Genomic DNA, 25,337 nt, shown 5'->3' on the forward strand with positions numbered 1-25,337 from the left:
TCTTTGACGCGGGAAGGCAAAGTCTGTCTTTTGGAAATGGGGAAGTGGGCACACAGCACCTGAGAACAGGAGGGCTCGAGACCTCCCAAAGAGAGCAGGGGGCCTGGTTTGGGAGCTTGCAGTAGCTTCTGCCCCAGTGGAAGGGAAAGAGCCTGGCTCGCTCTCGGCGCGCCACATCCGGCTGCCGCGCGCACCTGGGGGGACCGCCGGGTTCGGGGTAGGCGAGCGCGTGAGCTGCACGGGGCTGGCTTCTCCACATCTCCGGTAGGGCGGGGATGGGGGAGAGGAGGAGGAGAGAAAGTGGGGGCGTTATGGGCTTAGGCCTGCCTCCCACCTCCCCACCTCCCGCCTCCGCGGCCACCCTCCGCTCTATAATTGGCTGCCGGCGGGCCTTCCTTTCCTCATATCTGATCCTGGGCTCCCAGCTGGAGAGGCGGAGGCAGCTCCAGGAGGCTGGGAGTGGAAGCGCAGCGGCAGAAGGAGAGGGAGAGAGAAAGAGAGAGAGGCTAATTAAAAAAGGATACTCCTAGGGAAGAGAGCAAGGGCGGTGCGCCGCCAAGGACCAACTAGCGGCGGAGCTTCGATCTTGCCTAGGCGCGGAGAGCTCCCAACCTGGGCTGGAACCTTGCCCAGCACAGGTCAGTTCGTCTTTCTCTGCTCTTCTTCGGCTCGGCTTCGAAGTCCATTTATGAGCAAGGAAAAGTGGAGGCAGCGAGCCACCTGCAGACGCAATGCAGTTCCATGGACTTTCTTTTCACGCGCGCGCCCAGAATGGCCTGGGGACCTTTGGGACAGGATGGGACGGGTGCACCTGGATGCCTTTTCGCGGGGTTCACGGTGCAGGGAGATTAGAGGCATTGGGTGATGAGAGCGCAGGGATAGTGGAAATACCATGTGCTGCTCCGGGAAGCTTTTCCCAGTGTTTGAGTGACGTGAGCGTGTGGCAGGAAGAAGCTGCGTTTGGCTGCGGGACAGTGGCGGCTCCAGCATTTCCATATAGAAGGGGCTTAACAAAGGCGGTAATTTGGGTGGGATCCGTCTTGAAGGGCTGTGTGTGCATAAAGAACACGCTGTTTTTATTTAGCTTGTGTTTGGGATAGCTTGGGAGAGCTGCTGATGGAGATCATAAGGGACGAAACTCACCCAGTCACCTGTTGGCTCTGCTACAGATTTGGGTAGCTGAGAACCAGGCGCTGGACGCAAAGGGAAACAGCTAGGTAGAGCGCGATGATGGAGGATGGGGACAGTAGGCGCTCCTCCACCTCTCTGCGCCGGGAGGCTGGGATGCTTCGTGCGTTTTGCTTTGGTGCCAGAAGCCAGGAGGTTGCGGTTTTGAGAGAGGCACCGCCAGGTTGTAATATTGGAGAATCCTCTCCGCTTTGGCTTGCCGACCTCTCACTTGCCCCCTTTTATCTCTCTGACACCCCCCGCACCCCGCGCCCCCTCAGGCCTCCTATTACACAGCGCCTAGGTGGATAGGCATCCGGGGCAGCTGGGCTTTGGCGCATGGGGCCATTACAGTGGCCTCGGTCCTAGGGCAGAGCCTGGAGGCCGCCGGCAGGTGCAGGACCACAGGTGCTCAGATCTTGGTGCTGGGTTCTTGGGTCCTCTGTGGCTCAGGGTTGCTCTGCTAAGGTCCAGGAGGGTTTTGGACCTGTCCTTACGGAAAGTTCCGTGTCCAAATGAAGCTTGTGTGCAGCTCTCACATGGGCCAGGATTTCCCCCCAAACATTGCTTCTCAGAGTCCCATTACTTCTGCAAGTTTTGGACAGTCCTCTGTTGGCAGCAGCTGAAGGGGGTGGGAGTAGGGGCAGGAACAAGAGAAAGATGGGAGTAAGTCTTTGGTGGCTGTGGAGAGGAGAGCAGAAATGAAAATGGATTTTCCTGAAACTCCCGTTAAAGGCCTTGGGGCCCCTCCTCTACTGAGGGACAGGGAGGGCACTTTTTATAATACTTGCAGTAGGTGATAGAGAGGCTCTATTGAAACCCAGCAAACAGGCTTTAAGCTGGATGCAGTGAAGGACCGGTGTTCTGTTTCTGACAGCATGGTCCATTCTGCACATAGAGAACTCACTGGTAAATTTAGAATGAGTGAATGAATAAATGAATGAATGAACAGCATGTGGATATTTGGTTTTTCAGAAGAGTAACTTGGATTCCTTTGAATCCAAGTGCTTCGCTATTATAAGGTAAACTTCAGGATAGTTTTGTTTGCTTGTTTTTAAAACAGCTTTATTGAGATATAATTCATATACCTCTCAATTAACCCATTTAAAGTGTACAATTCAATGATTTTTAGTGTTTTCACAGAGCAGAGTAAATCCACCATTTTAGAATATTTTAGCACCCCAAAAAGAAACCCTGTACCTATTAGCAGTACCTCCCCATTTCTCCCTAACCTGCCGCTATGTCTGTATGGATTTGCCTATTTCGGACATTTCATATAAATGGAAGAATACAATATGCGGTCCTTTGTGACTGCTTCTTTTACCTAGCAAAATATTTTCAAGGTTCATCCATGATGTACAGGCTATCTTTCTTATTCTCTCAGTAAATACTGGGTATCCATCCTCTCCTTCTCCCTGGGGAGCTCCGAGCCAGGATAGACCTGAACCTCCACTGCAGCCCTGACCTCCTGTGGGTCCCTTTGAAAGGACAGGCGCCCCACTGGTAAGGCCTCTTAGTAATTCCCTGGGAAGTATTCCTTGGAACCCATCAGGATTCCTGGAGCAGTTTTGGATGGATCCCAGCCTTCAAGATTGATGGGAGGAGCCTCTTGGCACTTATCCTGCTGCGAACCGTCCAGCTGAGGATTTCAGAGAACTCTTGGGGCCCTCCACGCATGTCTTGATTTTTCAGAATCAGCCAGGTCTGCTCTTAAAAATGGGCCGAACAAATCGATCTGATTTGAGGGGCTCTAGGGAAAGCCCCTAGCTCATTAAGAAGACCTCTTGGGGAGTCTCCCTTTCTATCTTAAATATTTCCTAGTGTCACACAGTAAAACACAAATGTCTTTTGCTCGTCTTCAGTTGACAGCCTCTGCAGTGATACCACTGTAAAGCCACATTCGCAGTCAGTGTTATCTAAACCCAGCCAAATGACTGCTGTTTTCCTGGCCTGTCTAGTGTAACCTAAGATCCCTTTAAAGGACAAGAGCCTTCCTAGAACTGCTGCATGATGGAGTGGTGCTGTTTGAGCACCACTGAGTTAACAAATTATCTGGGATTACGATAGTCCATTGAGAACAAAGTTGTTGGTAAACGAGGCACTAGTTGATCCCCCCAGGGAACTGACAGTGGAGTGGAGGGAGAAAGTTTAAAGGAAAGTGATAAAAATAAACTTTCTTCTTGGCAGGTTTGCCCCTAGATAGTGCTGGATGTTAGGAAAATAATCATTCTCCTTGACTTCTTCTATGAGTAAATAAAAAATGGCAGGGATCCAGTTACTTTTCTGTATACACTAAGCTTTTGTTGTAGACCAAACTGCATCCTGTTCCTGTGACGTGTGTGTGTGTGTGTGTGCGTGTGTGTGTGTGTGTGTTGGAAATGTTGGCATATTTTTTGAGTACTTACTGGGTATCTGCCTTTTTCTCTTTTAGAAACACACTTAAGTCTCCCAATTACTTGGGGAAGCAAATAATATTCCTCCTTTAGCAATCACTGAGCTTCAAGGATAAAAAGTACCTTGTATGGGATCACAAAGCCAGCAAGTGACAGAAATATGGTTAAGAAAAGTCTATATGGGGCCAGGCGCAGTGGCTCATGCCTGTAATCCCAGCATTTTGGGAGGCCGAGGTGGGTGGATCACCTGAGGTCAAGAGTTCAAGGCCAGCATGGCCAACATGGCGAAACCCCATCTCTACTAAAAATATAAAGATTAGCTGGGCGTGGTGGTGGGCACCTATAATCCTAGATACTTGGGAGGCTGAGGCGGGCATTGAGAATATAAAAGAGAGTCTATAGGAAGTTCTGAGCGTTCTTTAAGTCAAAGTTTAGAGCCTAGACTCCCCATTTCCTCCAGGTAATTTTTTTTATTAGTGGTCTTGTTGCATTTTTCTCTCTATGGGCCTTTGTCGGAGCTACCCTGAAAGGTGTCTCTGTGAATTTTAGAGAGCAGTGTTTTGCCTCATTTCTCCTAGAAATTATCTGAGTTGCTTACAAAAATTGGTCCAGAGGTAGGTTGCGCTTTGCTAAGTCCATTGCAATGTCTTAGGGTGTGTCTTTATCTAGGAGCAGTCAGAGGGCCCTTTATTGGATAAAGATCTATTCCTGGGTGGCCTTTTGTCTCTGGCGTTTGCAAAGAGGAGCACATTTAATTGATGTCTAAAAATGATAATTTGCTGCAGGTTGTTTGCTTCTGTTCTTCCTTAACTTCCCAGCCCTACCTCCTGCCATGTGCTGGCACTGTGCTAAGCATTCAAAATACAGTAGGGAATAATATGCTTTGGCAAATGGAAATGCCAATAGCTAACTACGGGGTAGTGTTCAATGCTGCAGAATGGAAAATAAAGATTACTACTATAGGAAACAGGAAGAGCACCTGACCCCAGACTTGGAAGATCAAGGAAAACTTCCTGAAGGAAAGGATGTCTAAACTGAGATGTAAAGCTACCCTTTATACTGATTACAGATGTACATTGTAGTTAAAAACAGTCTCCCATTTCTTTGACAGATGAACTATGTCAGTGTTTGAAAAAAATGAAGAGAGGAAAAAAAAGCCAGGTGAAGAACATTCTTGTGTCAAGGAGCTGTCATTCCAATTTGCCATACTTTTGGAATGGCTCTACCTTCTGTCATTTAGAACATACAGCATGAGTTTAATACTGATTGAGCAGCTGTATAACTGAGGCTAATTTTCAGTCAAATTCCTTGCGTTTGAGTGATTCACAGGGGTGCTGCTAACCTAATATAGTTTTTCTGTAAATTAGGAAAAGGAAGCCTCTCTGTGCAAACCTATGCCATTGGGAGAAGAAAACAGTTCTGTTTTATCTGGATAACACAGCTTCGCACTGGGGCACACAACTTGGAAGCAGAATGTCTGCCAATTTCAAGTGTCATTGACCCTAGGCCAAGTGTAAATTGTTTAGTTCATTAACTGCGAGCTGTACACACATTAGCCCTGATCATTCAGTCATTAACTATTAAATCAATCAATATTTACTGATTGCCTATGTGTGTTGAACTTTCTTGAATATGGGTTAAACTGCCCATCTAGATGTCTGAGAGTGCCCAAGATCTAGAAGGTTAAAACAGTGACTGAGGCCATGAAACTAGCTGGAGAACCTCAATAAGATGAGGGACAGATGCAGTTCATCAGAGGCCTGGTTGGTGAAGGATCAAGTTTGGTGCTACTGCTGGTTGGTGCCCATCCACAAACTGTTACCTGCCTCTGATAAGACAAAAACTACACGATGATGTAAATCAAATATGTCAATAAGCGCACTGTTCACCAAGCACACTGTTAGTTCAACGGAGATTATCATTATTTTTTCATAGCAAAGCTTTTCTGACGAAGGAAGCAAAAGAATACATAGACTTGCATATTGGCATAAGCTCCTTATCTCACTGAGGACCAGTAACAGTTCATAGACCAGCTACTTTGAGTAGCACCAATCTAGGCAACATTGGCCCACATTTGGCCAGATAGGTCATCTTGTATCCTTTCTGCCTTTATACTGTTTTCTTTTCTCTCTTTTCCCCTTATTTTTTCTTTGTTTCCTCTGCCTCCTCATCTTCTTCCTCTTCATCATTTTCCCTTTTCTTCTTCCTTCCCTTATTCCTACTTTACTGTTGCTTTCCCCTTCCATTTGATATTTCTCTCTTAAACAAAAATCACTGTGAATTTTATTCAGCTTTTTGTCTTTTAAAAAGCAAAATAAAGAAAGCCTCAGTGTACAAGGAAAGAAATGTAAAATGGAAACATCACTAACTTGGAGAAAATTAAAAGAATTGAATGGTAATTAAAATAAAAATATGCCAATAAATTAGAAAGCCTGGATGAAATGGATTCTTTTTTTTCCCAACTTTTATTTTAAGTTTGAGGATACAAGAACAGGTTTATGACATAGGTATATGTGTAATGCTGAAGTTTAGGGTATGAATGATCCCATCACCCAGGTAGTGAGCATAGTACCCAAAAGGTAGTTCTTCAACCCTCACCCCCTTTTTCCCCTTCCCTCGCTATTAGTCCCCACTATCTGTTTTCTCATCTTTATGTCCATGTGTACTGTTTAGCTCCTACTTATAAGTGAGAATATGTGGTACTTGGTTTTCTCTTCCTCCGTTAATTCACTTAGGATAATGGCCTCCAGCTGCATCCATGTTGCCGCAAAGGACGTGATTTTGTTCTTTGTTATGGCTGTATAGTATTCCATGGTGTATATGTACCACATTTTCTTTATCCAGTCCACCACTGATGAGCATCTAGGTTGATTTCACATCTTTGTTACTGTGAATAGTGCTGTGATGAACATACGAGTGCATGTGTCTTTTTGGTAGACTTATTTATATTCCTTTGGGTATATATCCATTAGTGGGATTACTGAGTTGAACGGTAGTTTTTTAAGTTCTTTGTGAAATCTCCAAACTGCTTTCCACAGTGGCTGAACCAATTTACGTTCCTACCAACAGTGTATAAGCATTTCCTTTTCTCTGCAAATCTGTTTTTTTTTTTTTTTTTACTTTTTAATGATAGCCATTCTGTTTGGTGTGAGATAGTATCTCAATGTGATTTTGATTTGCATCTTTCTGATGATTAGCAATGTGGAGCATTTTTTCATGTTTGTTGGCTGCTTGTATGTCTTCTTTTGAGAAATATCTGCTCATGCCCTTTGCCTACCTTTTTAATAGGGTTATTTGTTTTTTGCTTGTTGAATAATTTAAGTTCATTATAGATTCTGGATATCAGACATTTGTTGGGTCCATACTTTGCAAATACTTTCTCCTATTCTGTAGATTGTCTATTTACTCTCTTGATAGTTTCTTTTGCTATTCAGAAGCTGTTTAGTTTAATTAGATCCCACTTGTCAATTTTTGTTTCTGTTGCGGTTGATTTGAGGACTTAGTCATAAATTCACTGCCAAAGCCTGTGTCTGGAATGGTATTTGCTAGGTTTTCTTCCTTTTTTCTTCCTTTTTTTTTTTTTTTTTTTTTTTTTTTGAGACAGAGTCTTGCTCTGTCACCAAGGCTGGAGTGCAGTGGCGCTGTCTCGGCTCACTGCAACCTCCGCCTCCTGGGTTCAGGCGATTCTCCTGCCCCAGCCTCCCTAGTAGTCAGGATTACAGGCACATGCCCCACCATGCCCAGATAATTTTTTATATTTTTAGTAGAGATGAGGTTTCACTGTGTTAACCAGGATGGTCTTGATCTCCTGACCTCATGATCCACCCGCTTTGGCCTCCCAAAGTGCTGGGATTACAGGCATGAGCCACTGTGCCCAGCCGGTATTTGCTAGGTTTTCTTCTAGGATAATGTTAGATATAATGTTAGATATAATGTTAGATCTTACATTTAAGCCTTTAATCTATTTTGAGTTAATTTTCATATATGGTGAAAGGTAGGAGTCCCATTTCATTCTTCTGCATACAGCTAGCCAGCTATTCCAACACCATTTATTGAAGAGGGAGTCCTTTCCCCATTGCTTGTTTTTGTTGACGTTGTTGAAGATTAGGTGGTTGTAGGTGTGTGACTTTATTTCTGTGTTTTCTAACCTGTTCCGTTTTCTGTGTGTTTGTTTTTGTACCAGTACCATGCTTTTTTGGTTACTGTAGCCTTGTAGTAGAGTTTGAAGTTGGATAATTTGATGCCTCCAGTTTTGTTCTTTTTGCTTAGAATTGCTTTGGCTATTGAGGCTCTTTTTTGGTTTTGTTTAGAATTTTTTTTTCCTATTTCTGTGAAAAATGATGTTGGTAGTTTGATAGGAATAACATTGAACCTGGATATTGTTTTGGGTAGTGTTCTTTTTTTTCTCTTTGAAACAGAGTCTTGTTCTGTCGCCCAGGCTGTGTTTTGGGCAGTATTCTTATTTTAATGATATGAAATGAGTTATTTTTAAACAAAGTACAAATTACTAAAACTGATTTTTTATTATACAGGAATTATGAATAAAACATTAGGCACAAACATGTTGAAAAAGTTGTTAAAAAGTAACCTCTCCAAGAGTACTGAACTCTCCCCATGGTTTTGCAATTGAATGCTAATAAAAATGTAAAAAAATAAAAATACCGTGCTATTATAACTGTTCCAAAGTACAGTACAGAGAAAGAAGAAAAAATTCTAAGTTATTTTTTATAAAACTGGAAAAAATAATACTGATATCAAAACTTGACACAGCATAATAAAAAAGAAAAGCTACAGATTAATTTCACTAATATTGATGTACTTATTGATATGAATAGCATATTAGTAAATAGAACCCAAAAGAATAATTCACAATGATCAAGTTGGGCTCAAATTTTACAGGTAAGTTTAGTATTAGAAAATGGATTAATATAATTGTTATGTTAAAAAGTTAAAAGAAAAAAGTTAGAGGATCTTCTTCATAACTACTACAATAATTTAACATTTTATTTCAGATTAATAACTCAATAAAGTTTACACAGATGGAAATTTACTAAACATGATACATTTATATCAGTATATTTGTGTTTATCTTCTCTAACAGTCTGTCTAGCCATGTGTCTTCAAAATCAAAGTCATGCCAAAGAAGCATTGCTATTAAAAATAAGAACAAGACAAAGTTTCCAGGATAAATATTCTGGAGATAGTAGCCAAAGTAATAAGAAAAGGGAAAGAAATGAAAAACATAAAATTTGGAAGGTAAGAAGAAAGATATCATCTACAGAAAAAATTAAGGATATCAATTTTACAAACTTTAATACTTTGAAAAAATGTTAAACTATTCAAGGTAGGTTACAAAATTAATATAAAAATAAAATTGCTTTACTATAATTAATAAACAATTTGTTTAAAAGTGATTAAGAAAAATCCATTAACACAGGAAATAAAACATATGTATATAATATGTAGAAATAAACTCAAAATGTCAAATTTATATAACTCTTTAAAGTGCTCATGAAGAAATGAAGATGACTGACTTGAATAAACAAAGAATATATTCTTTTTTGATGTAAAGATGGACTATTGTATAAAAAAGGTCGATCTACCTAAATCGGTCTACTAATTTAACATGATCCCAATTTTGAGGAGTTTTTGGTACCTAGTCAAAAATAATCAGAAAGAAAACTTAAAAGAAAATATTAAAACATATTATAAAGTTTTGATATTTACAATTACTTAATAGTCACACATAAATAGAAAATTGATAGATTCGAAAATAAAATATAGCATTGCTAACCTGTGAGCAAAAGGTAAATTATTCTATAAGTGGTATGGGACTAATTGGATAGACATGGAGAATAAAAGTTAAAACTTTTTCATTTACATCAAAATAAGTTTTAGATGATCAAAGATTTCAATTTAAAAATTGAAAATGTAAGAATACTAAAAGAAAATATAGGAAAATGCTATAATTCCAAAGGAGAAAGAGACTTATATGCATGTCATAAACCATAGGAGATAAAAAAGAAAAAAAATAAATATTGGGCAACGTGTTTTATCATATATGATGGAAAAAGAGCCACATATTAAATACAAAAATTTCTCATAAAAAGATGAACACTCCTAGCTGAGTGTGGTGGCTCACACTTGTAATCCCAGCACTTTGGGAGGCCGAGGAAGTCAGATCACTTGAGGTCAGGAGTTCGAGACCAGCCTGGCCAACATGGCGGAACCCTGTCTCTACTAAAAATACAAAAAACAGTTGGGTATGGTGGTGCATGCCTGTAATCCCAGCTATTTGGGAGGCTGAGGCATGAGAATTGCTTGAACCTGGGAGGTGGAAATTGCAGCGAGCCAAGATTGCACCACTGCACTCCAGCCTGGGTGACAGAGTAAGTGAGATTCCATCACAAAAAACAAACCAACAAAAAAAAAACAGATGAACAATCCTATAGAAAAATGACCAAGGATATGCTAGAGAGTTCACCGAACAAAAGACAGCTTAAGTAAATGAAAGATGTGCAGTCATACTTTTAGCCATGGTGATGTTATATGTTGAACTATAATTTTTTCATACGTGAAAGAATTTGCAAATATCAGAGCCAGCGAGTTTATGGAAAAATAGACACATATACTTTTGGTGGTATATAAACTGGCATAATCTCTCTGGAGACCAATTTGGCAATATGCATTAATACTTTTTTTTTTCTTTTTGAGACAGTGTCTCCCTCTGTTGTCCAGGCTGGAGTGCAGTGGCACAATCTTGGCTCACTGAAACCTCCACCTTCCACGTTCAACTAATTCTCCCACCTCAGCTTCCTGAATAGCTGGGATTACAGAAGTGCACCACCACAGCCTGTCTAATTTTTGTATTTTTAGTAGAGATGGGGTGTCACCATATTGGTCAGGCTGGTCTCGAACTCCCAACCTCAGGTGATCTGCCTGTCTTGGTCTCCCAAAGTGCTGGATTACAGGTGTGAGCCCTGTGCCCAACCCATTAATACTTTTTAAAAGGAATAAGCATACTTTATAACCAGCAGTTTAACTTTTAGCAAACTGTCTTAGAGAATATTTGTCCATGACTTTTTTGAGATTTTGATTAAAATTGCTTTGAATCTATAGATTATCTTAAAGACATTCTAACAGAATACTTTTTTTTTTAACCCATAAACATGGTGAACTGCTCTATGTAGGCTTTCTTTCATTTCTGTCAGTAATACACTTTTGTATTTTGGTATTCTGAAGAGTATAGAGGCCTTGCATGTCATATTAATTTCTAACTATTTTATGTTTTTGATGTCATTGTAAATAAATTTAATTTTTTTTCTTTTTATTTATTTTCTGCTATTATATAAGAATACAATTGATTTTTTGCTGACTGATCTTGTCTGTCAGTCTTTCTAAATTATTAGTTCAAGTAGGGTTTTGTTTTTGGTAGATTCCTTAGAATTTTCTGGTAAACAATCCTGTTGATTGTGAATAGAGTCAGTTTACTTCTTCCTTCCCATTCTTTCTGCCTTTTATTTCTTTTTCTTGCCTGATTGCACTGGCTAGGACCTCTAGTACAGTGTTGAGTGGAACTAGTAATAGTTAACATCCCTATTTTATTCTTGATCTTAGGAGAAAAGCATTCAATATTTTACCATTCAGTGTGATACTAGCTATGGAGTTTTCATTGATGCCCTTTATTAGATTGAAGAAGTTCCTTTCTATTTTTAGTTTGCTGAGTTTCTTTAAAATCCTGAATGTGTATTGAATTTTGTGAAATACTTTTTGTCCTTCTATTTAGATTACACGCACACACACACACTACATATATATGTATAAAATCTCATGCTAAATGATTAGTGGATATTATCTTGATGGTTAGCCTTTTTCTCCCTGAGGGAAGAAACATACTAAACATGCTAAATGATTTAAAAATATTAAACCAATATTACATTCCTGTAATAAACTCTACTTGGTCATCATTATTATTATTTTTTACATTGTTAAATGCTATTTGATAATATTTTGTGAAAGATTTTTATATCTATGTTCATAAGGGTTATTCTGTGATTTTTATTTTTTGTGATGCTGTCTAGTTTTGATAAAAAGGTTATGTTAGGGCTGGGTGTGGTGGCTCATGCCTGTAATCCCAGCACTTTGGGCAGCTGAGGTGGGCAGATCACTTGAGGCCAGGTGTTCGAGACCAGCCTGGGCAACATGGTGAAACCCCCATCTCTACCAAAAATACAAAAATTATCCATGTGTGGTGGCATGCGCCTGTAGTCCCAGCTCTTCGGGAGGCTGAGACAGGAGAATTGCTTGAACCCAGTAGGAGGTTGCAGTGAGCCAAGATTGCGCCACTGCACTCCAGCCTGTGTGACAGTGAGAGTCTGTCTCAAAAAAAAAAAAAAAAAAAAAAAGGTTATGCTAGCCTTCACCTGTGCTTTCAGGAAGAGTTTGTGTAGGATTGGTATTATATTTTCCTTAAATATTTCATAGAATTTGCTAGTGAAGCCATCTGGGACTGTAATTTTCCTTGTGGAAATATTTTTTAATAACAAATTTAATCTCTTTAATAGATATAGGGCTATTTGGGTTTTCTATTTCTTCATGTGTCTGTTTTAACAAGTTGAGTATTTCAATAGTTTATTTCCAAGTAAGCTAAATTGTTGGGATTATTGGCAAAAAGTTATTTGTATTTTTCCTTTTTAATTGTTTTTTAGTTTGTGAAGTAGGCAGTTATATCCTCTGTTATTCCTGGTATTGTTAATTGTATTTCAATCTTTGTTCCTTGATCACACTTCCCAAAGGTTTTTAAATTTTATTAATATTTCAAAGAAGCAAATATTGGTTTTGTTAATTTCTACTAATGTTTTCTATTTCTTTAGTATTTGCTTTTATCTTTATTAATCACTTCCTTCAACTTAATTTGGATTCAGTTTGCTCTTCTTTTTCTAGCTTCTTTAGGTAAAAAATTAGAGCATTGATTTTAAATCTTTCTTCTTTTTTATATCAACATTTAAACCTATAAGTTTATCTCTAATTCTTTAGCTGCATTCCACAAATTTTCACAAATTGTACCTTTATTTTCATTCCCTTTCAAACATTTAAAAATTTCCATTGTGATTTCATCTTTGACTCATTGATTATTTAGAAGCATATTGTTTAATTTTCAAATATTTTGAATTTATAAAGATATTTTATTATTATTCATTTTTTTTAAATTAGATGAGGTCTTTCTGTGTTGCCCAGTTGTCTCAAACTGCTGGGCTCAAGCCATCTTACACACCTTGACCTCCCAAAATGCTGGGATTATGGGTATGAGTCACCATACCCAGCCTATTATTCATTTCTAATTTAAATCTATTTTCAGAAAACATACAGAGTATGTTTTTCAATCTTTTGAAATTTATTGAGTTTTATTTTATGGCCCAGAATATGGCCTATTTTGTTAAATTTTACTGTTACACTTAAAAAATGTACATTTTTGCAGTTGTTGGATGTAATGCTCAATAAATATCAACTACTTGATAGAGTTGTTCACAACTCTATCAATATATCTATATACCGATATATATCTATCAATATATCTATATACCAATATATTGTCTAATTGTTCAACCAGTTCTTGAGGAGTGCTGAAATCTTCAACTTTGCTTATTCTTATTTCTTTAGTCCTATTAGTTTTTGCTTTATGTATTTTGAAACTCCATTATTAAATTCACACATATTTATGATTAATTTTTCCTAATTAAGTGATCTTTATCATTCTGAAATGTCCAGGATTTGAGGGCAGTTTTATGCAGATTTTGCTCCCCCTGCCCCCACATTGTGTCTCATTCCATTCTGACATTTCCCTTCTCAATATCTAGTTTCTCTAGTATTCCTGAATTCTGTTCCCTGATGCTTTATGCCAGTAAGACAGCAGCTTTCCCCCTGATTTCTGATCACCATGCCATGCATAGTGGGGAGTTCCTTCAGAGAGAAAAAAGCTAACCACCAAACTAATAGTAACAAAACTAGGTCTTCTTTATTCCTAATTTAGAGTTTTTTCCTCCTATGTCATGATGCTAACAGATAAGTGTAATAATTGCTCACTTCCTCCAGTACTTTTTAAGTAGATCTCGTTAGCTAATCTTGAAAATCCTTTTATGATTCTGGATGTGAGGAGGGTAGTATTTCAATAGTGAGAAGAAATGAGGAGGAATATTTTCAAAGCCAACACACTGGATGATACATTAAGCCTATTTCTTTTGTTGTTGTTTTTTTGGTTTGTTTTTTAATCTACAAAAATGTGTGACCTAGATCATCAATTGACTGTAAAATTCTCTTTCTATAAAGTAGATATGAACATATATATAAAATGTGGAGTTGAGGAAGGCATCCTAGAGATCATTTTATCTAGTTCTCTTGCCCCCAAATTCAGGAATCCCTTTGATAACATCTCTTATAAGTAAAACTTAGCTAGCTTCTGCCCCAGAATTTCTAGTGACAGAGAAGAAATGCTTCTAACTGTTAGAGCTGTTACAGAACTCCTGTGGGTTAGGAGCATCCCAACTGATTAGAGTTCTGTTTTCAGAAGCTATGCAAAATAATACTGTTTTATCTTCTACATAAAACTCTTCTAATATATGAAAACTTCTGTTATGTGTCTCTGATTCTTATTTTTCTTTCGTATAAAATATGCTTAAATATCACCATTTCTTTCAAGTCTTCTTTGCCTGAACTTGTCAGTTGTAACTGCTGAGTCCTTTTTTAAGCCTATGAATTACTCGAGTCAGGTCGCCCATGTCTTCATATGGTTGATCATTTCAAACCTGTATAGAGCTATCATCTGGAGAATGATAAAAATGGCTAGAAATGTATTTTGAAAAGTCTAAACTGGTTCACTCTTGCAAATAACTGTTGCCTCTGTCATTATCTGGATATTCAGTTTTTGCCTAAACTTTTTTGCCAAGTTAGTCCCACAACCTTAATGTGATAGAAGAGATAAAGTCTTCTTGATTCTCCTTCCTTTTTTAGCATCTGCTCAAGTAGAAAATTCATTATGATTCCCCTTTCCTTTTTTGTTCTTTCAACATGTTGCGATCATGCTACTAATTAGAAATTTTTGAGAGTTATCTGTGTTCTAAGTAAATTAATTAAAATACCACAATCATCTTAAAAGGTAGACATAGCCAAGTGCGGTGGCTCGTGCCTATAATCTTGGCACTGGGAGGCGGAGGTGGGAGGATTGCTGGAGCCCAGGAGTTCAAGACCAGCCTAGGCAACAAAGTGAGATCCTGTCTCTATAAAAAAAAATTAAAAAAAACTAGCCAAGTGAGGTGGCATGGGACTGTAGTCCCAGCTACTCAGGAGGCTGAGGCAGGAGGATCTCTTGAGTCTAGGAGTTCAGGCATGCAGTGGGCCATGTTCATGCCACTGCACTCCAGCCTGGGTGACAGAGAGAGATCCTAAAAAAAACCCAAATCAAAATAACAACAACAATAAATTAATGAATTAAAAAATAAAAGATAGATATTATCTCACACATTTCATTGATAAAGAGCAGAGAGTGGTTAAACCAGCTAGCCAAGGACCTATATATAGCAAATTATCACCACAAGTGGCTTCCTCACTCACAATTTTCTATGCATACCACCACCTGTGCTACCTTTCTGTTCTGTTTCATACTTATTTCATTCGGTTTTGCAATATGATTGCTGGCAATCTTGCTTTTCAAGTAAATTGTAAGTGAGCTCACCTAATGTTCACTTTTCAATTAATCTTTTTTTTTTCAATTAACTTTAAGTGAGCTACCAAGGGGAAGATATGGTACGAAGTTTTGTATCTTTCTTATTATCAAGTACAGTGCTTTGGTTATATAGTAGGACTCTTAATAAATGATTGTTGAAATGAACATTTAATACTATAAATAACAATCTCCCTCAGGGCATGGAGTTGCTGGATATATGGTATACCAAATAACCAACAAGAATTTCATTTAAGTTTATGGTTTATTTTTTGTAAGTCACCAACGATTGAATACAATATTATCCAAGGTTTGTGTGTATATATGTGTATAAATCTCGGCGTGAGAGAGAGTGAGTGTGTGTGGTTTACGAAAATGTTAGGATAAATATTTAAGGAATTTTGATAAAATTGGCTGTATGTTAGTCTGGGAATTTTGTGGATGCCTGTAAGCATTGCTTAATGCTTACACTTTGGGCCTTTGCTCGTTATTAAACTTATCTGGACAAATGAGATTAAGTAAAACAAACATATGAGTGGAAGGGCAAATTAGCACTAATGGGCCTAGTTTTATGTTACTGATTGTAAAATTATGACAGTGTTTTAAGAGCACTTGTATTAAACATTATCAACTTTCCATAAATTTGGCTTATACCTTCCGAATAGAGAACTAAGTAGCCATTTCTAACATGACGTTTTTAAACAAGAGCAAAAAATCAAGGCAGAGTTATTTGTTTTGTGCAGGCTTTGGGGCAAAGTTTTAACAAATTAGGTTTGACATTTTGGTAAATGTTAAACTATCTCATGGCATTTTAATAGCATTGGGATTTTTCTTGCCCTTACTTTACTGTCCAAAAGTTTGGGGACTTGGCAGAAAAGCTTGGGAAAACTGAAATTTCACTTCTCCCAATGTGGTATTGCTCATCCTAACTTAAAATAAACAACAACTAAAGAAGAATTTATGCTGGGCACAGTGGCTCATTCCTATAATCCCAGTATTTTGAGAGTCTGAGAAGGGGGAGTTGCTTGAGCCCAGGAGTTCGAGACTAGCCTGCACAAGATGGGGAGACCACATTTCTACAAAAAATTTTTAAAAAATCAGCAAGGTGTGGTGGCACATGCCTATAGTCCAGCTGCTTGGAAGGCTGAGGTGGGAGAATCACTTGAGTCCAACAGATTGAGGCTGTTGTGAGCCATAATTTCACCACTGCAGCCCAGCTTGGGTGACAGAAGCAGACCCTGTCTCAAAAAAAAGAAAACAAAAGAAAAGAAAAAAAGGGTTTTAAAGATAAGTTATGGTTACAATGCTTTTTCCATATAAATAATGCCCAGTTTCCAAAAAAATTGCCAAGACTAGCATAGCTTTTATTTAGTTAGTTAAAAAGTACATGAGATGCAGATTAACCTGCAATATTACATGTTAAGTATTGCTTCAAAACACTTGGATGCAGGAACTGCTTTGATGAGAATAGAGAAAGGCTATTTGATTGTGGCCTTTCACAATAGGAGAAAAAGGTTCCTTTCCCCTATGTTAAAGAGGACCTTTTTCTTCTACATTAAAACAGTATTATGGGTATCTTTTAACATTTTTTAATTTAATTTTTAATTTCTTTTTGTAGAGTCAGAGTCTCACTGAGTTGCTCAGGCTGGTCTCAAACTCTTGGGCTCAAGCGATCTTCCTGCCTTGGCCTCCCAAAATTCTAGGATTACAGGTGTGAGCTACCACACTGGGCCAGGGATGTCTAATGTAAGTCTCCTGATCTGAAAAGGAAATTTTTTTTTTCTCCAAAAAGACAAACGTGGCCTGTTTTTTTTACCTTTCTTCTCCTTGCTTTGTTCTGATTGAAACGTCTGGTTATAATGTTTGGAAAAGGAAATCTTAGAATATTTCATTGGAGTTGAGTGATTCTGCTGCAATATTTCTTTGGGTGTGGTGGACAGCTATCTGTGTGACTGGCAGATTTACTGAATGTTTTGATTTGATAGGGCTGAAGCCTGCTGCCGTATCTTTTCAAATTCTCCTGCAGTCATGCCTTCTGTCTACAGAAGAGCTGCTTATACTTGTTTGGATAATCCACTAATCTTGTTTTACTTGACTTTGTAGGGTTAGGGTTATATGTATACCCTGGGGCTTTTCCTCCCATAGTTCATCAACTTTTACTAACCATTTTCCCAATGTCTTCTGTGTTCTGATAATTAATCCAGGCTATAATGCTATGTAGATGGTAGTCACTTAATATGTTGACTATTCTTTTAGCATGTACACTGAATGTATTGCCTATTCCATTAGGAATTTTAAGGAATTTCCAGTATGTGAATTTGTTAATCTAAGAAAACATTCTTTACTAATTAGCATTTTGGTGGTAGGCTGGTAGGGGAAGATATATTTTGGACCCTAAGCACAAACTAGTACATTCTTTAATTTTTATTGCAGGACCTTAACTTGAATATTTGTATAATGATCAAAGTATATGGGTCTCCCTTTTATTGGCAACATGAAAGAGTTGTATACTAGACTGTGATTGGATATTTAAAAAAAGCTTAGTTGTCAAAAATTTTTTTATGAATGGTTGCTTGAAGGAAATATAATTAACTTATTCCTTTAGATATACCATATTATTTTGAAATAAAACCCAAGTATCAGAGATTTAACGACATGAGTCATGTTACTTTGAAAGTTTACGTAACTATGCTTTGCTGCATTCATCAGAGGCTTTTGCACTTAAAGCTACTACCTGAAAGCTATATTAATCTACCCCACTCATTCTATTCACAGAATTGAATGATTGTAGGAGTTATAGAACCCAACATCCCACTTGATACAGTTTTTCCTTCACACTCTCCAGACTGAAAGGATGCAAACAGGATTGTTTGAAAATCTTCAGGCCTAGCTCCAGTCTAAAGCCTGATTGGCATATGCCTTACCAGATTATAGATGTTGTTTCAAAGAACAGACTAGTGCAGTATCTCTCAAAAGAACAGCATCCAGGACTGGGGGAAGTAGCATAACAGCAATTAAAAAATACTTGGGATTGGCCGGGCACAGTGGCTCACGCCTGTAAACCCAGCACTTTGGGAGGCCGAGGTGGGCGGATCACAAGGTCAGGAGTTTGGGACCAGCCTGGCCAACACGGTGAAACCCTGTGTCTGCTAAAAAAAATATAATACAAAACAAAAAAATTGGCTGGGCGTGGTGCACATGCCTGTAATCCCAGCTACTTGGGAGGCTGAGGCAGAAGAATTGCTTGAACCCAGGAGGCAGAGGTTGCAGTGGGCCGAGATCGCACCACTGCACTCCAGCCTGGGCAACAGAGCGAGACTCCATCTCAAAAAACAAAAACAAACACACAAAAAACTTGGGATTTAAATAAACAATATGGAGTATTTTTTAAAGCATTCAAGGGGGTCAGAGTCTCCAAGCTTTGTAAGCTAAGAGATAGCTTGTACTCTGCTTGGTATAATCCCTCTCATGGTGGGAATTTTATCCGGACATTCCATTATCAAAGATCTTGAAATGGTAATAGTATGGAGATACTAGATAAATGTAATGTGACTTAAAATATCATTGTAATAATAATTTTTAAAATACTCATACTCTTCCATTTGGGGGTAAATGACACCTAGAATAGTATTCTCATTCTTATTCCTCAAGAAGAATTAATATTCTTTTGAGTCCTGTAATCAGTCATACCTAGTTTTGAGTTGCAATTAGGTAACTTCAATTGATGTGTTTTTATTGTTGCCACTGGAGACATATATCTATAGTAGAGAAAATTATAGGAATTTAAAGCTGAACACATTTTGATAAATGATAAGCATATAACAAGGAGTGTTTGCACTTGATTAGTTTCTTAGGAGTTGGACAGAAACAATCTTGAGCTGTCTCTCTTGTTGTTCAAGAATATAAAAAAACAGTAGCTCAAATGTAGTATCATTATTAAAGGAATCTTATTTAAAGAATGATATGTCATTACTATCTCTATTTGAAAATGGCTTGGCCTGAAAGCCAAAGCCATTATAATTACATTAATGTTTAAAAAAAGCGATAATTGCCATAATAGGTATGAATTATTTCTATATTTCAAAGATAGATTAATACTAGACATATCAAAATATGTTAACTACACTGAGAGGTCAAGATGAAATACGGACATTCCAATGAATGAATTGTCATAAAGGCAAGGTTCAGCATCCGTTCTTGATTAAAAAAAATTCTTAGTAAAAAGACAAGAACTTTTAAAAGTTTGACATAACATATCTGAACTCAACTACCATTAATATTCTTAATGGTAAAATATTTCAGGCATCCCTAGTAAAATAATTGTTTTTAAACTACTAACCTATACAGTAAGAAAAAACGCGTCAATTGCAAACAATGCAGTTGTCAACTTGGAAAATCCAAGAGATTAAACTGAAAAAAATATAAAGGTAGCAAGAATTCAGAATGGTGGTCCATTAATATATAAAATCAATATCTTTTCTATATTAAAAACGAATCTATCAGATAACAGTGTTGGAAAGAGTCCATTAATAATAGAAACTAAAAAGTTAACTAGAAATATACTTTGGGGTAAGAAAGGCCATTTTACCCATGACACTGAATTAGAAACCATAAAGAAAAAGATCAAGTCAGATTTCTGACCTTAAAAAAAAAATCTTAACCCAGTAAATGAAATTGTCAGGCAAAAAACAAACTGGAAAAATACTAAGTATATATGAGTTAAAATTAACATATAAAGAGTTATTGTAGATCAATAAGAAAATGGGTAAAATTCATGAACAGTTATTTTGTTTAAAAAAATTTAAATAGCCAACAAACACCAAATGTCACATTTTACTGGTTATGAAAAATCTGATTAAGATGCTAATCCCATTTTACCTGTAAAATCAGAATATATTGAAAACAACCTCTGTGATGGTGGAAGTGTTGTGACCTGGTGTTCATATGAGATGCAGGTGGAAGTGGAAATCAGTGTTATTTTCTGTAGAGCATTGTGTACCTATATTAGAAAAACCTTAAAAACATGCATCTTGGGCTGTGTGAGGTGGCTCAGGCCTGTAATCCCAGCACTTTGGGAGGCCAAGGCGGGTGGATCACCTGAGGTCAGGAGTTTGAGACCAGCATGGGCAACGTGATGAAATCCCGTCTCTACTAAAAATACAAAAATTAGCTGGGCGTAGTGGCACGTGCCTGTAATCCCAGCTACTTGGGAGGCTGAGGCAGGAGAATCGCTTGAACCCAGGAGGCAAAGGTTGCAGTGAGCAGATCGCACCGTTGCACTCCAGCCCTGGGGACAAGAGTGAGACTCTGTCTCAAAACAAACAAACAAACAAACAATGCATCTTGTTTTGCCTAGCAGTTCTACAATTGGGAATTTAGCCAAAGTAAATAAATCATATATTAAAAGAGATGTGAATTAGGATGTTCATTGTGGTGTCATATGTATAAACGAAATTTGGAAGCAATCTGTATTTCCAAATAAAAGTAGGTAAATAAGTTGTGATACCACCATATATATATATATATATATATATAGTAAAAGGGCATTTACTGTCATCAGAATACACTTGAACAAGAAAATAATAACAAAAGATGTATTGTTTTTGTTGTACTTTGTTGTAGTCTGAATTTTTCACTGTTAAAACTCTTTGTTTTTGTAAGCAGAACAAGGTATTTTAAAGTGGAAAGAAAGTGATGTGAAGGCTGATCTTGTAGAAATGTTTTCCTAAGATGCTTCTACCATGTCTGATCATGTCTATGTGGTTAAAATCCTGGCTCCTGAACTCACTAGCTTTGTGACTTGGGCAGCTTCTCTGTGCCTTATTGTCCATCTGTAACTACGTATTAGAATTGTACCTACTTCAAAGAGTTGCTGTGAGGATTAAAGGAATTTATATGTGTACTTGGAGTAGTCTTTACATACAGCAAGGGCTCAATACATTTTATGGTTAATAAAGTAAGATGACTTTTTGGTGTGAACCATGGGAAAACTTCTACTCAGCTTTCAGTATCAGAAAAAGCTATGCATCTCCTGAAAAATATGTTTTAGTTAATCTAAAAATATAGTAAGCTTTAAAGCTTATTATGCTTCCTTCTTGCTTAGCTGCTAATTCATAAATTTTTAAGCCAAATTCACCAACTATACCTTACTATAGTAAGGTATACCTTAACTATCCTTTACCAACTATACAGGACCAGATACATTTTCTCTGTGCTCATTTAACTCATTACTTTATTGTTTTATCACCAAAATTTCCCCTTATACTAGGATTGCTGGATCAAATATATGACACTCAGTTAAATTTTAATTCCAGATAAACAATGATTTTTTTAAAAATAGTGTTTTTCAACTATTACATAGAACATACTAACATTAAAAAATCATTTGCTATTTATCTCAAATTAAAATTTAACTATAGTCCTGTATTTTACATGTGAAATTTGGCACCGTTATCTGATCCATTATGTTTATTTATTATTTAGTTGCTTCAGATCCTTTGTGGGATAATACTGGGAAATGAATAAACGAATATATAAATGAAAAAATGAATTAAAAAATATGCCCTGGGTAGAAGAAAACTTTGGAGATATTTCCTTAATCTCTGAGGGAAGGATTTCAGAATTTCTCCTCTGTAATGACCTAGTAATAGAACTGTAATCTACAATTTGTAGAATGGTCTTTTAAATTAATACAGAACATTCATTGTTTTTTCCCCTCCAATTCTGCCTCTCTCCCTTTCTCCCTCCTTCTTTCCTTTCCCTTTCTTTCCCTTCTTTTTCTAAAAGCTTTTTAATGTTAAAATTTTTATTATTAATTATTATAGATACGTAATAATTATACCCTTTCTTTTTTTCTTCTTCGTTTTCTTGTCTTCCATTTATCGTCCTTTCTTTCTTTTGCTTGTAGCTCTTCTTTCATTGATATCCCAATGAAAATGAACAATTTGGAAGAGTTTTAGATTCACTTATATTAGGAAAAAGAAGAACTATGAGAAAAAGATGAAAGGATTAGGGGTTATTCAACCCAGTGAGGGGAAGTCTGAGTACAAAGTGGTTTTTCAAATTCTCTTGGATCACCAGTAGAAAGGTCCTATATATTTGTTCTTTGTAGGCAATATAAGACAACAGTAGGAGTTTATGTGAACTTTATGTGACAAATATGGGAGGAACACATTACTGGCAAGGACATTGGGATTGATGATAATGCTAATTTCAGGTAAAATTATGAAATTTATCCACTTGGGAAATTCACTATGCAATTTATGTCCATAGGGAAGAGTCACAAAGTACATTCTGAAGTTCTCTTCCAAATATTTCAAATCATTCTGTCCATTTACAGCATCTTCTAAAAAGTCTTTTCCTCATCAGTTTGTATTTTAGAGTGAAATGCACGATGCTCTAGGGAATTAATTACTTCCTGACAATACTAATCCATGTTGGCTTATTCGCCTGTCCTAAATGATTACGTATACTTTATTTTCAGCCTTCTCAAAAATGTTCCTGTTCTCTCTGTTTCTAGGTGGCTGCTACACCCCATGTAAAAAGCAGAAAATAAAATGAAGATTTTCCAGCGCAAGATGCGGTACTGGTTGCTTCCACCTTTTTTGGCAATTGTTTATTTCTGCACCATCGTCCAAGGTCAAGGTGATTGAAAACTTTGAGAATCAGTAGGGTCTGGGACTCTAGCTTTCTTGTTTCTGATTATCGTTTTATTTTATTTATCCTAACAATATGTCGGCTTTTACTGAGTTTTACCAACTGTTTGCACTGTAGAAATATACACATCTTTGATGAGGATTACAACCTCACCAGTGACTGAGCATAGTGATTTTGTGGCAATTGGTTAAATAGGTCATTCTTTTTTTTTTTTTTTTTTTTTTGAGTCAGAGTCTTGCTCTGTAGCCCAGGTATGATCTTGGCTCACTGCAACCTCTACCTCTCAGGTTCAAGCAATTTTCCTCCCTCAGCCTCCCAAATAGCTGGGACTACAGGCATGAGCCACCATGCCCGGATAATTTTTGTATTTTTAGTAGAAACAGGGTTTCACCATATTGGCCAGGCTGCTCTCGAACTCCTGATCTCGTGATCTGCCCACCTTGGCCTCCCGAAGTGCTGGGATTACAGGTGTGAGCCACCATGCCTGGCCTATTCTTAAAGTGCTTCTGAAAAGCCTGTGCAAGTTTAATCAGTGAAAGTCAAATTTTTATGTTACGATATCAGTTATATTAATAATGCTCTAATAATTAAATTGCTTTATGAATAAAGCCCTATTTTTACAGCTCTATTAATAAAGAACTGTAATGTGAGTGTGTGTGTATCCTAATCATGTCTTGTCTCTTACATAATGTACAGGATATTTCTATCATTTCATACCTGGTCCTTGATTTTGCCCCTTTTCTTAAAAACTGAGCACATAGTCTGAACGTTATAAGGGCCTGACAGAGCCTGCCAATATGCCATTTCAAGCATTCCTAATGATTTCTAGCTTTGTTTTAATTAAACTTAATTTGTGAAATCTACTCTTTGCATTCCTGGGATGGGAACTTTTATTTTTGATTTCCATTCATTTTTATAAAGTAAGTCTGGGGCTGAAAAACTACCTGTGGGCCAAATCTGACCCACTGCCTATTTTTATAAATAAAGTTTTAGTGGAGCATGTCATGCACATTTGTTTACATATTGTCTGTGGCTACTTTCATGCTACACTGACAGAATGAAACAGTCATGACAGAAACTATGTGTCCCGCAAAGCCAAAAATATTTATCTGAAAAGAATGTGCTAACTTCTGAATATGCACAACTGTGCAAAGTGATATTATTAGACAAACATGGGAATCTACAGAGACTGAAGTGTTGGTGATGAAATGTTATTTATCAGCTGAGCAAGGAATTGTAAGTGTGATAAAGTGATTTTAGGAATGCTAATGTCTAATGTTTGGCATTGAGGGTTGTAGAAAAGATCAATGCATGAACCACCACACACTGTTTCCTTTAAGGGAGGCATACCTGTTTGGAAAGGAATGGAACTTGGCTTTTTGCATCCACAAATTGCTATTATACACCTGGGGTTAAGGAACTGTATTTCCAACTACTTCATTGAACACACAGCAGGCAGTTTGGTAGACACATTCTGCTTATGTTATTTATGTTGATGAAAGAATGCTTTTAGCTGTGGCAATTGGGAAATTCTAGATCACTTATCTTCTAAACTCCAGGATACAAGACACAGATTCTTAGAAACAAAAGGCGGGCAAGTTGCTAAGCCCTCCAGAGTTGCTATCTCAGTCTAGCATAATTCAGAAGTGGTCATTTGTGGAATAACCGATCATATATAGCTCTTACGGGATACTTTCAAGGATGCTGTCTACCGGATGAATATTGTTAGCCAAATTCTGTTTTTTTGTTTTTGTTTTTTTGAGACGGAGTTTTGCTCTTGTTTCCCAGGCTGGAGTGCAATGGCAAATGGCGCAGTCTCGGCTCACTGCACCCTCTGCCTCCTGCGTTCAAGCAAGTCTCCTGCCCTAGCCTCCCAAGTAGCTGGGGTTAGAGGCATGCGCCACCAAGCCCAGCTAATTTTGTGTTTTTAGTAGAGAGGGGGTTTCACCATGTTGGTCAGGCTGGTCTCGAACTCCTGACCTCAAGTGATCCACCCTCGTTGGCCTCCCAAAGTGCTGGGATTACAGGTGTGAACCATCGTGCCCAGCCACCAAATTCTGTTTTAAGTGAACACGTATGGGGCATATTCTATGTGTCAAGTTCAAGATACAAAGCTAAATAAGACCTATTTATTTATTTATTTTTTGCCTTCAACCAGGTTACTGTCTACTAGGGAGACAGGGCTGTAAGCAAATAAATTGCAATATAAGTTATGTTGGGGGTGAAGTGTGGCAAAGACAAAGATGGAAAGATAGATTGAAGCCAGATTATGGAAGATTTTAAACAACCCTGTTTTTGAGAAAAACACTAACAGCAATATCGATGATTCTCATATTTGCAACTCATGGGGGTTTGAGGGATAGGAACAAACAAGGCGTGAGAGATCATTAAAATATACTAAATTG

The 25,337-nt window shown here is 37.6% G+C and overlaps 1 protein-coding gene across 6 annotated transcripts in view; it reads left to right on the plus strand.

The window, feature by feature from the left end:
- The first annotated feature begins 277 nt into the window (after positions 1–277).
- COL14A1 (collagen type XIV alpha 1 chain) overlaps positions 278–25,337 on the plus strand; it is a 245,293-nt gene continuing 220,233 nt past the window's right edge. For 2 of the 6 annotated variants that reach the window (XM_054656977.2, XM_054656978.2), the window contains exons 1-3: positions 400–638; positions 16,895–17,022; positions 22,796–22,920. In XM_054656977.2, the coding sequence (XP_054512952.2) occupies positions 22,833–22,920 (88 nt within the window). In that variant the 5' untranslated portion in view covers positions 400–638; positions 16,895–17,022; positions 22,796–22,832. Of the gene's footprint in view, positions 639–16,894; positions 17,023–22,795; positions 22,921–25,337 lie in introns of those variants that run through there. The other 4 variants (XM_016959810.4, XM_016959809.4, XM_016959807.4 and 1 more) reach the window with 3 other exon arrangements.

The sequence above is a fragment of the Pan troglodytes genome, chromosome 7 (genome assembly GCF_028858775.2).
Source record: "Pan troglodytes isolate AG18354 chromosome 7, NHGRI_mPanTro3-v2.0_pri, whole genome shotgun sequence".
Taxonomy (NCBI): Eukaryota; Metazoa; Chordata; class Mammalia; order Primates; family Hominidae; genus Pan; species Pan troglodytes.